The sequence below is a fragment of the Diospyros lotus genome, chromosome 10 (genome assembly GCF_014633365.1).
Source record: "Diospyros lotus cultivar Yz01 chromosome 10, ASM1463336v1, whole genome shotgun sequence".
In the NCBI taxonomy this organism is placed as follows: Eukaryota; Viridiplantae; Streptophyta; class Magnoliopsida; order Ericales; family Ebenaceae; genus Diospyros; species Diospyros lotus.
Genome location: NC_068347.1, coordinates 26,461,472 through 26,473,458, shown reverse-complemented (window position 1 = coordinate 26,473,458; position 11,987 = coordinate 26,461,472). Strand labels below are relative to the sequence as shown.

Genomic DNA, 11,987 nt, shown 5'->3' with positions numbered 1-11,987 from the left:
ATTTTAATAAAAAAAATAAATTATAAGTAAATATTTAATTCTTATTTAAATTAAGTATCGAACTGATGAACCATCCTTAAAAGTCAAGTATTAATATTTCACTTATCCGTGACTTAATTTATGCCTGAGGAGCTTGGGTTGGGTTGGGTTGGGTTGGGTTCGGTTTGGTACTAGATAGCGACGCGCGGGGACAGAAGAGAGAACAGAAGTCAGGCAGGCTGGGTGGGTGGGACAATACGCATCACTTGTATTGTACTTCTGGGAATCGCACGCGCGTGGGCACGTGGCGCAGGTTAGCGGCCAGCCCTCTCTGATTGTGTTTGGGAACTAGAAATCGTGGAGACCGGACCGGAGGATACGAATTCATTCATCTATTTCATTATTGAAAGGAAAAAGAAAAAGAAAAAGTAAAGAAAACAAAAGAAATCGAAACCGAAACCCAAACCGAAACTCTGCCCCCAAATCCATTGACCCGTGTGGAATGGCAAAGGGAAAAAATCGAGAATTTTGTCTATAAACCCCGAACGACCCCATCGACTGATCACGATGAGCTGATCATGATCAGCTCGAACGGAATCGAAATCAACTTTTTAGATCTGGAAACTGTGGACTGAATCTGAAACCCTAAAACAATCGGCATGGGACCGGAACCGGAACCCGGCGTCTGCGGAAGGTAACTGCTCGTAATTCTGATCAAGATCGCCAGATCTTTGTCTGGAAACCCTTCGTTTTGACGATTTCGGACTTTGTTCTGGTTGGGACTTTAAAATCTTGGTTTCTGACCCCAAGAACCCCTTTGGTTGGGGGCTGATTTAGAGATCTTAGATATCATTTGTTGGTTGTTGGAGACAAATATTCTCCTGGCTGGATATTGTTTGCCTGTAACTGTAAAAAAGTTCGGAGGAATTTGACTGGATTCTGGGAATTTTGTTTTATTGTGAGGTCTGAATTGACTTTCCGTTGATTTTTGATTATTCCGAGGTATTGAACCTAGTGTACTAGTTGATTGTTGTGGGAAGTGGATCTTGAAAAGTACCCGCTTTCAGCTCGCTAATTGTTCTGTATAATCATATTGGTTGTTGTTAAACATGCATCCGAGGAATAGGAGTCCTGGAAATGGGTATAGGGGTACTTCTATGGGATTGGGAGGTGTAGCTGCGGCCTCTCGGGTTTCCTCTGAAAGCTCGATCAGAGGTCGTGGGATGTATAATTCAGAGTATAGGGGCTATAATCGTGGTTTTGGGCGGGGACAGCCAAAACCATTCCAAGTGCCACAGCCTCCACCTCGTCGGGGAGACATTTTTATGGAGGCTGGTCGTCTAGCAACTGAATATTTGGTGTCTAAGGGGATGCTGCCGCCAAATGTGCTCTCTGGGAAGTGGCAAAATGGCAGTTTGAAGAACCAGGTAGGGGATTTTCAGGGGTTTAGGCAGCAGGAAGCAGATGGCTTGCATCTTCTTCCTGAGGGCAGAACCACTGCTTTTGCTCGTCTGGGAAATGTGGTTGATTCAGGGCCCGATAGGAGAAGGTTTTCTGATGAATATAATCCAACTGGGTCTAGAAATTACATGAGAGGTCGAAGGAGGATGGGATCCATCAGGAATTATGGCTCAGATTGGGGCCGAGAAATGGCAAGGAGTAGTTCCTGGTCAGATAAAGCCAGGGCTTCTCCAGATATAGAAGGCGAGGATAATACGTCAAGTGGATATCAGGAAGAGCAACAAGCTGGTAATGAAAAGTCACGTTCAAGTGAAATAGCATCTAAAAAGGAAGCTGTCGGTGATTCAGAGTCCATGCTTGAGCATTTGAAGCTCCAGGATGGCACAGTCACAAAACTGAGTTCTGTAATTGATGAAGAGCCCCCATCTGAGACTGAGGCTGATTTGGAATTCAGTAAGAGGTCTGACAATGTGGAATACTCAAATGAAGAGACCATTGAGGTGAAGGACAGCACAGGCAGTGACCAGGCTGGGAAACAAAACGCCTTGGAGGATATACCCATTAAGCATTCTGTAGGGGAGGGTGATTCTATGAATAGGAATTCTGGTAATTTGTTAAGTCTTTGCAGATTTGCCAAAGTGCCTACAAAAACCCGCTCTTCCTTGACAACGAAGGGTTCGAAAGTTAATTCAGTTCCAGTCAGTGAGGAGGAACATAATCATACTTTGCAACAAGGAGGACAGAATTATGAAATGGGTCCTCCAATTGAAACTGAGGTTCCCCTTAATAATGTTTCTGTTGGTTGCTCCTCAATTGATGCATCGTCAAGTCAAGTTGGAAGTTCGAAACATCTTGATTCTAGTATAGCAAAGGAGTTACCTGTCATATCTGCAGAGGAAGCTGGAGAAATAGGTCCCATCAACAATGAAGAAGGAAAATGCATTCAGTCTCATTCTTTCCCAGACATGTCTCTCGTGAACCAGCAAGAATCATTTGAGGGGCCACCTGGGTTTGGAAGTAGCAGCTCCATGATTATGGAAAGGGGTGAGAAACGAGCTGTACAAGACGGTGATAACAGCAGGGACAGGGAGGGAATTAAGAAACCAAGAGAATGGCCCCCCTCATTAGTTACTCAAACTGATGAATACTTGCACACGTCTAACTTGAAAGGTAAACAACTGAGCTCACAAGAAGGTACGAGTTCACTTGGCAAGGAAGTGATCTTGGCCACGGACCAAGATAGGCCATTGGATGTTTCTCTTTTTCAGGGAGGTGATGCTGGACCATGCATGGAGTATACAGAAGAGAAGCAACTTTTTCCAAGTTCATTTAAGACTTGCGATCTTAATCTTATGGAAACTTCTGAAGCAAATGAAAGCACTGATCCTAATCCCATTCTTATTTTCCCGTCTATTCCAGAAAGACAAAAAGAAGCAACAACAGTGGTTGGTGTTGATTTATCCATAAGTAATAACTGTGACTTATCTGCTCAGTACGGTAGGCATGGTTCAGATGGCAAAGAGGTTGAGTTGATTGATTTGGAAAATGATTCTGAACGAGCAGACAAGGTCTTCAGTAACTCAGAGAGGAAGTATGTTTCTCTTATGGTGCCTTCTCCGTTTTAATTTTCTTTCCACTACAACAACACCAAGCCTAAAATTCCCATTACTAGTTACTATGTTTCTTGTCCATTTTTATTAAAAGAAAAATCTATCATTTCCCAAGCCAAAAGAGAAAAGAAAAATCTATCATTTTCCTATGCTTACTGTTTGTATTGACAATAAAAGTTGACAGGGTTCACTTCTAGTTTGATTTGTTTTCTGCTTGCCTTTTAAGTTCATCCTTATGTCTGCATCTGGGGATTTATGTCAATTCTTTATTTGCTCAACTACACAAGTTCTCTCCTAAAATTATAATCACTTCGTACAGGGGAGAAACTGTATATACAGGTTTGGAGGTCTTTTCTGATCATGCACAGAATCCCAATGGCATGCCTGATGTTCAGGATGGTTATGGGCTTATGCTCTCAGAGTTGCTTGGAACTGATATCTCCAATTGTTCATCTGTACCAGCTGACATTTCTATACACAATGAGATGGCCCTTCATAATGGAGAGGTAGGTACCGTAGCAACCTGCTGGAAATGCTTTTTTTGTTAACTGGCAGCATTACATGTGCTTATGTGCTGGCTTAGTGGTCATTTGCTTTGATCTTTGTGGATATGTTTGCATCAACAGATTCACGGTTCTTCATATTGATATAGATTATGTGGACTTGTGAATCATAGCTTGAAGTTTCTTATTGCATTATGTTAGACCAGGGATCAGTGAATTGATATTATCTTGTAGTTTCTTGGTGCATTTGTTATCTATCTTAATTATGACTGCTGAATAACTGAGTTTTTATGGATCATTTCAGGGGATTCTTGGTGACGATGACTCAATATACATGTCCCTGGGAGAAATACCAATAAGTATGCCAGAAATTTAATTTAATGGTATTCTTGTTTTCTTTAATTCTACTGTTTGTGGTTGCTGTGCAAAAGGTGGTGGTTGGATGGCATGCTTAGATCTATATGGAGACATTTATATGCATTAACTCAACAATTGGTATGGTCTATGATGCTTTCATAATGTTCTGATGGGACACCTTTTTCCCCATTTGTGTTGTTTTTTTGGGTTGAAAATGGCAACTAGAAATTTTGTAGACTATATTCTTACCCTGTAAGTTCAAACTTTTGGAAAACTGAGTTCCTTCACCCTTAAAGCTATCAGTACCGGAGGGACTGACAAGGAATATCAGTAGAATTCTAGAAGGAATTCTTTGGTTATCGGAGAGAGAGAGAGAGAGAGAGAGAGAGAGAGAGAGAGAATTGAGAGGAGAGAGAGAATAACATAAAGGAGAGAGAAAAGATCAGAATATTCTCATTCATGCCTTTCCTTGGGCGTGGCCCTTACATATATATAGACAGTTAGGGTCCTTCTAGAAGGTGGCCCTACTGTAGTACAGCCTCGTAACTGCTGAGGACCCCTAATTGCATGACAAAATTATAGACAAAATATAGAAATCAGGAACATGGACCAAACTACCCCTAGGAGTGTGACAAAAGTTTTCTTGTCTTTTGATGTTTTATATGTTGTGAAAGTAAATTGTTGAACTGTGGTGTTCCTTTTTGGTGGGAGTACAAAGGCTTCCTTTTTATGCATTCTTTTTCTTTTTCTTTAAAGGGGGGTTGTGTGGGGGAGGGAGGAAGAGTGTGTTCAATGAGCAATTCTACACTGCCCGACTCTTCTTCCCGACGGCTTTACCAAAGTAAATTTGTTTGACAAAATTACCCCTAACCCCTCAACAATATTGCAAATTTGCCATTGAATGTTTTCCCCCGAATGTTTTCTCCCCATCATGTTCATGGGCTCGTCAAGAGTTTGAACCACAAGCTGCAGATAGCTCCACCGAATCTTGCCCGGAGACAATGGCCTCTTTCTCTCAAGAACTCCTTCTTGTTAGCGAGCTTGACGTGGTCACCATTGATAACAGTCCAATTTTCGTACCGGACTTCATTTGAAATCAACTGCAGAAGATTAGGAATTCAAGGCCACATCAATAAATTACTGGTTGAAGATTTAAGAAATATGAGGGTTGTGATGAACAGAACAAGGCAGGAGGAACCTTGTGGTAGACTTTGGATTCTGAACAGCAGATGCATAGACCCAAAACCCTCAGCAAGATCTGATCCAGAAAGGAGCCAAAAATAAAAGAGAACCACGGAGAAGAGAAGAGTACCAGCAGTCGAGAGCGTTCTGGCCATCCTCGATCCTTTTGTTAGATTAATTAAAGGCACGAGTTAAAATAAATATTTATTTGTATTTGTTTTAGCCGATTAATTTTTCAGATTCACCCGATTGTTCTCAAGTGTTTGTGCTGGTTAGTTATTGGCATTTTAACGTTTTTCATAAGATAATCTGGAAGGTTGTGGCGGGTTGTGGCTGTCGGTGATCGGAGGAAGAAGGAGGCTGTCAGCGAGGAAGAAGGAGGCTGTCGGCGAGGAGGAAGGAGGAGGCTGTCGGCGAAAAAGGAGAAAGAAGGAGGTTATCTGCGAGGAGGAAGGAGGTTGTGCCTTGCTTGAAAATATTGCAAAGTTGGAGGCGAAGGCAGTCCGACTGTAGGTGAGTGGAGATTTCAAATCAGTGGTGGCGAGAGGCTGTTGGTGAGGAGGAAGAAGGAAGAAGGAAGAAGGAAGAAGGAGGCAGTCGGCGAGGAAGGAGGAGGAAGAAGACTGTGCTTGAAGGAGGAATAAGGAGGCTGTGTGAAGGAGGCTCTGCTTGAAGGAGGAAGGAGGAGGCTCGTTTTGTTTGATAAAACCTTGGCGCGTCTTTTGATAATATCACGCAAATTTGGTAGTCAAAATATCGCGCAAATTTGGTTTTGGTAAGCTCTCGGTATGAGATATTCGGGCAATATAGAATTGCTCGTGTTCAATAGAGCACAATTGAAGTTTTAATGCATGGTGGATAAAGTTCTAAGAAGCATGAGATTTTCCATCATTTATTAGGTGGGAAGAAAAAAGAACAAGATTTTTGTTTTTTTGCTTGGTAAAGAACGAAGTTTTACTTTCATTGCATAGTAGCTGCCTGCAAAACATAGTTGGTTTGAACATAACTTTTTTTTTTTAGTAGATAACAGTATGCCAGAACCATAAACAGCCGGACTGGGTGCAAACCCTATCCCCACAGGGCAGAACAAACTATGCACCAAGACAAATCATGAAGAAGACAAAAAAAAAAAAAAGATTTAGTAAAATGGATCCCAAAGCCACTAAAAAGGGAGGTGAGAATGGTTTCCTTAACATGAGAAAACTGAGATTCAACATGCCCAATGGCTCTTTAAATAATGTGCCATGGAACACAAAAAAGGGACATGTTCCAAGCTTGATATTGTCTTGATGGATACCAAGCACATCTATCCTCTCCTTGCCTCACTCTTAAATGATTGTCCAAAAAATTCAAAAGATATTTCGAGGACTTCTGTAGCTAAAAGTATCATGTCTGAAAAGAGGGCAGCAACTGGAATTTCTAGAGATAGAAAAGAGCATTTGCTCACAGCGGCCACTTTATCCCTGGCTACAATAAGTCACTAAATAAACTCAAAAACAATTCACGTAGCAGCCTGTGACGGCAGCAGCCTTCCAGTCAGAAACAAGACTTATTGTCACTCCCAACCTTGAAGGAGATAGCTCATTGATAGAGGAATGGAAGCGAATATTTTGAGAGATATTATTCTAGGTGCAAGTATAGGACGTGTTGGAAAATGATTTAAATTAAGTGATTAGAATTAATGAGTTGGAAATCCAGTAGGCTTCCCCACTCAAGAGACATACATTAAGACTTAACATTAACTAGAGAAGTTATAAATTAATTAAGAACTCCAAAAGAATTTAGAAATTGAGAAGGCATTCAAATGGCATTAGTTAAGAAGTCCAAAGGATTTCCTTTCAATATTAAGGCATTCATAAAAATACATATATATACTAATACATATTGGGCATCTAGATCTGAGGTTGAGAAGTACTTGGTTCCTATTAGTTAATGCAAAACTGTGAGACAGTGGGATCAAATCCAAGTTAAGTTGAATCCTGGAGATAGAGTTGCTGGATCCCTTGCGTGGTGGGAGGCTCCTACTATCTTCAAGAAGTGTCATCGTACCTCTTGGCAAGATATTTGATATTTGTTTCAATTCAGGTTTTCTCTAACTACTATAGAAACTATTATGGTTTTCTAACAAAAAGTAACATATTTTACATCTTTATTTCCTAGTTAATATCTTATTATGTTTCCATTAGAGTTTATTACATCTCTTTTGGGATGTATTCTTTGACAACATTGATAATTAGTTTAGTTCTTGTTCTTGGTTCCACGTCACTATAATACCAAACCTCAAGGAGCTAATATTACATGTTTTCAGCTTACTAATCCCTGCTTAAAATGACCATTAAAGGCTAAGGACTTCAATCTCAGGCCTCCATCCGAAGGCCAAAGAAAAAGAAAAAAAGAAAACATGAACCTTGAGATGGGCCTCTTCTCTTGAAGAACCTATATTAATTTTATCATCCGACCACCTGATGCAAATCCAAAAGCACGATCTAGCTTCCCCAAGCCCTATCAATGCCAACTACCCCTTTGTCCCCATTCCCAAAGGCCCTTCAAAACCCACATGGGCATGAACTGCATTTGTCTTCTTCTGATAAGCCTTTGATAGAAAATCAAGTCTCATTTCTTCCTGCTGCTCTTTCCCTCCACCCCCAAAGAAACTACACACCTCTCTCCACCAAATAGACAAATCAAAGTTGTGATTCCCTTGCCCATTGTTAACGGTCACCCTGAATCAACCTGAGCCTCCACTAACACAATTCTTTGCCCAGTGCAAATGAGATTTGTTGCTGACCACTCATCAAACTACACAAAGACCTCATACGCCATTTCCAATCTCTCGAAAAACCTCCTTAAACCAAAGATGAGGAACTCCCACCAACCTTAGCAAACCATCTTCTCGATTGCAGAACTATCTAAGCACCCAGCTAAAGAATTCCAAAATTCTTACTTGAGAACGCGTTCCTGAAAATTCCTATCAAATCCAAAATCATATTGACTTCTGCCTTAGAGGGAAAGATGAATAGGAAAAAGGGGTTGCATGGAACCACCTTTTTATTGCCCCACACCTTCAAATCCTACATGTTCGGAAAATGCTACGACAAGGTACCCTTGTTCACAATACTGTCCTGATATGTAGGACATTTAAACATTTCTCTAAGCGCACTGGTCTTATTACTGCCTTCAGGAAGGACTTCTCAGCAACAACTTCCCTGGACACACACCCTTCTAGGGCTTCTTGCAAGATCTGAAAAGGCTGAAGCAGCAACATCAACCAAATTGTCTTTCTCCAGTTCTGGAAAATCTACAAGCCTTTTTATACCCCATGAAGAGATGAAACCACTGCCATATATTTACCTTCTTTGTTTGTTAAACTTCTAACCTACCAAAGTCTTCTCAGAGATCTCCTGAGCTCGACCTCATTGTTGAGTGAAAAATCTCAACAAACAATTTACAGAGCTACAAGGCCTCAGCTTTGGGAGCAAAAACACTTTCTGGACCCATGTGCTTCTCTTGGTGACCTTGACGAGGCCATCTATTTCCTCTAAAATGATGGAAAGATTCCAATCAGAGTTGATAATCTTCTAGTTCCCCCTCATGAGCCTGCCAGATGCAAACACCACTTCTCTCTCTTTTTTCTTTTTTCTCTGTGTTCTTCTTTCTAATGTATAAAAGCTAAACTTGCAATCTGAATATAGTTTCTTATGGTTCAACATTCAGAAAGCAAATATATTCCCACATAATTTCATTCAGGATTTAGTCTAAAGAAGGAAAGTAATTGAATGTGGGAGTGGTACAACTTAACATGTTGATGACAACGTTGTGTGTGGCAAGGTCCACACAGAAACAAGACTGATATGGAAATATTATATTCATGCCTTTCTATGTACTTTGAATCTACTTCGCATCTTGGGTGCAAGCCTCTTGCTCATTTGTTTGCTTGTTCTCTTTAGGAGTGGTGTTTGATAGCTTGGAAAGCCATGCCCTCAATAACCACGTTTGAACTTGCTTCTCATTTTTATTTCTAGCAAAGCCACCAATAGTTTGATCCTGTTCTGGTTTTATTTATTTTAGTTTTGGGGGGGTTTGTTTGTCTATGCTATTGAATAATAAGTTGGTATGCACATTCAGAAACACGGTGTTTTCTTATTCCAAAAAGGTGAATTTAGTGTCCCTATGTGTTTCTGTATTTGTTCTCTTAAATGTTTTTCTTACTGGAGAAAATCAAATATAATTAACTAAAAGCAAGGGTAAGGCTGCATACAATTGACCTTGCCCAGAGCCCATAATGTGGGAGCATCATGCTTTGGATTCACCGTACTTACTTTTAAAGAAAATAATACACTGGATTCTATTATTTCATTAGATATTTAATTGTTAAAAAAAGAAACTGGCTTTAAAAGTATATTGTATTATACAAGTCTACCCATATTGTACTACATTTTTTAGAATGTGGCATGCCCCATTCTTTATTGTTCCATGCACCAAAACATATGCATTCTAGGTCACATACTTTGATTGACTGGGGAACTGTATGGAACTAGCTTCCCACTTTTATTTATTTATCTATTTGGAGGAGGCAACTAGCTTCTCAACTTTTTGTAATCTACCAAAGAAATCCTGGGAAGCATACTTTCCCAGTACCTTATTCAGACTAAGCACTTCAGTGTTGTTGCCAAATACATCTCCTTACAATGTTCGAACATAAAAGAACAAGAAAAGAAAATCCTCTTTTTATGGCGCATCATGTTCTACCTTAATTTGGGCTAGTGAGAACATAGAAATCCATGTAATTATGTTTAGACTGGTTCATTATGTAGATGAGTAGATCCCAACATTGGAAAAAGATTGTTGCATGTATTAGATGGTTAGAGATATGTGAGAGGAAAGGGATCAGATGAGCCTTATAGTGCAACAATAAATCACAAGTTTTAATCCCACTAGGTGGAGTTGGCTTACATGAGTTCTAGCTCTTTAGTCATCTCTATCTATGGTCATATCTTCTACATGGAAAAGGATTTTTCGCCAAGTTTGTTTGGTCTTCTTTTGCTTATTTGCTACAAACTTCTTCAATTCTATTCACTCGCCTCATAGGTGCATTAGTCTCCTTCTCATGTGTCCAAACCATATTAATTGCATCTCGGCAACTTATCTTAAATAAATGTGACTCTTAACTTTTGTATCGATTATTTTGGTTTCTAATTTTGTCTTTTTTTGTATGGCCACACATCCACTCTTAACATCTTTATTTTTTGAACATATTATTAGCCATATAATAAAAGATTGTCTTACACCTATTCAGTAAAACTTTCCTTTCAGCTTTAAAGGAATTATACAAATGCAAAAAATACTGTACACACTTCTCCACTTTATCTATCTTACGTTTTAACATCCTCGACAATCCACTCTTCTTTTTGAAGAATTGATTTGAGATATATAAATTGATCTTTTCTAAAGAATAACTTGATTTTCAAGTCTCATGATACTATCTACACTTCTGTTTTTACTAAACTTATATTCTATGTATTTGGTTTTTGACTTGCTGAACTTAAGCCTTTGGATTTTAAGGTGTTTCTTCATAATTCAAGCTTTCATGTGGTGGTGGTGTTTTTTTTTTTTTTATCATCCCTTAAAACAATATCATATGCAAATAATATATCCCATGGCACATCATATTGGATGTGTAGTGTGATACATCATACGGGCAAACACATAAGGGTTTAGTCCAGATACTTGATATAATCTAACTAGAATGGGAAAAGTTTCAATATTTCCTTCAAGTTCTAACACATGTTTTTATGTGATACATGCCTTAATAAGCTATATATATAAGCAATCGGGACTTCTTTCTTCTTTAACATCTTCCAAAGACTTCTGTAAGACTTTGCCTTTTTTTTCAAGTTTATAAACACCATATGCAATCCTTCTAATTATCTTTGAACCTTTTCATTAGGCTACTCAATAAGTACGTAGCTTCTATTGTTGACCTACTAGACATAAAACCAAATTATTATTTAAGAGATCTTGGTTTATCTAGATTCTAGATAGGAACAAAGAAACAATCTAAAGAAATGCTAGGCCCTACATGAGTGCTAGCCTGATGTTGTCCGTGAAAAATAAGATGCTTAAAAAGGTTAAAAGAAAGGCCAAAGGAGCTACATAGTACATAGAATATTATAAATTTTTTATCCCTTTTCTAGTGCGTGATATATATATATATATACATACATATTTAAGGCCTGTGATAATGTTATCAAAGATGCAGGCTGCTGTATATTGCTTATGCCTAATGCTTTCTTGATGTACCTGAGGGATGTGGAACTTCCCAAATTGTGAAGTTATGGTTATTCATACAACGAAGTAGCCATATGACTTGCCTTTCAAGAAAGGGGGAAAATAAAAGCAGTCTTAACTCTTAACACTTATGTTGTCTACCTTTTGGAAGTAATTTTAGCATGTACAAGATGTATGACTTTACTTGCTTAAAGAGTGGATTCTTTTGGGGCATATTTCTTACCCTATTTTCTTTCTTCTTCATTTTTCCTCTGCTAAATGCTTTGAGATGGCATTACAGGCTTGTTGCGGGTCTGGGAGCCGCCAACACAGGATTATGGGAAGCCCTTTTAAACTACTATTTGTTCAGCTGTCACTCAGGACTATCATAGGAGTTGGTATGCTTAGTATTAGTAATTGTGGTTTCTTAGCTGTATTCTCTAGCTTTATTGTAGTTAAACATTATCCTGTTTGCTTGTTTGATTTCGCTCGTGATGGTTCAAGGAAACATGCTTTCCTTGTAGGATTCCAAAGATGTTGACTGCTTTCTTTTTTTATTTGCTGTTGCTTTCTCATCTTTGTATGAGAAATCAGCAATAAAATTGATAAGAAGAAATGTTTATGTGTT

General features: G+C 39.0%; 1 protein-coding gene across 2 annotated transcripts; it reads left to right on the top strand.

Annotated features, from left to right (window-relative positions):
* The first annotated feature begins 373 nt into the window (after positions 1-373).
* On the top strand, positions 374-11,987 carry LOC127811480 (uncharacterized protein At4g26450). Of its 2 annotated transcripts, none has more exons than XM_052351385.1 (4): positions 374-3,031; positions 3,370-3,556; positions 3,858-3,912; positions 11,661-11,987. In XM_052351385.1, the coding sequence occupies exons 1-4, from the start codon at positions 1,089-1,091 to the stop codon at positions 11,711-11,713; spliced, it is 2,238 nt and encodes a 745-aa protein (XP_052207345.1). In that variant the 5' UTR covers positions 374-1,088; the 3' UTR covers positions 11,714-11,987. The 2 variants fall into 2 exon arrangements, with proteins under 2 accessions (XP_052207345.1, XP_052207346.1); XM_052351386.1 differs by having other exon boundaries at positions 3,858-3,936.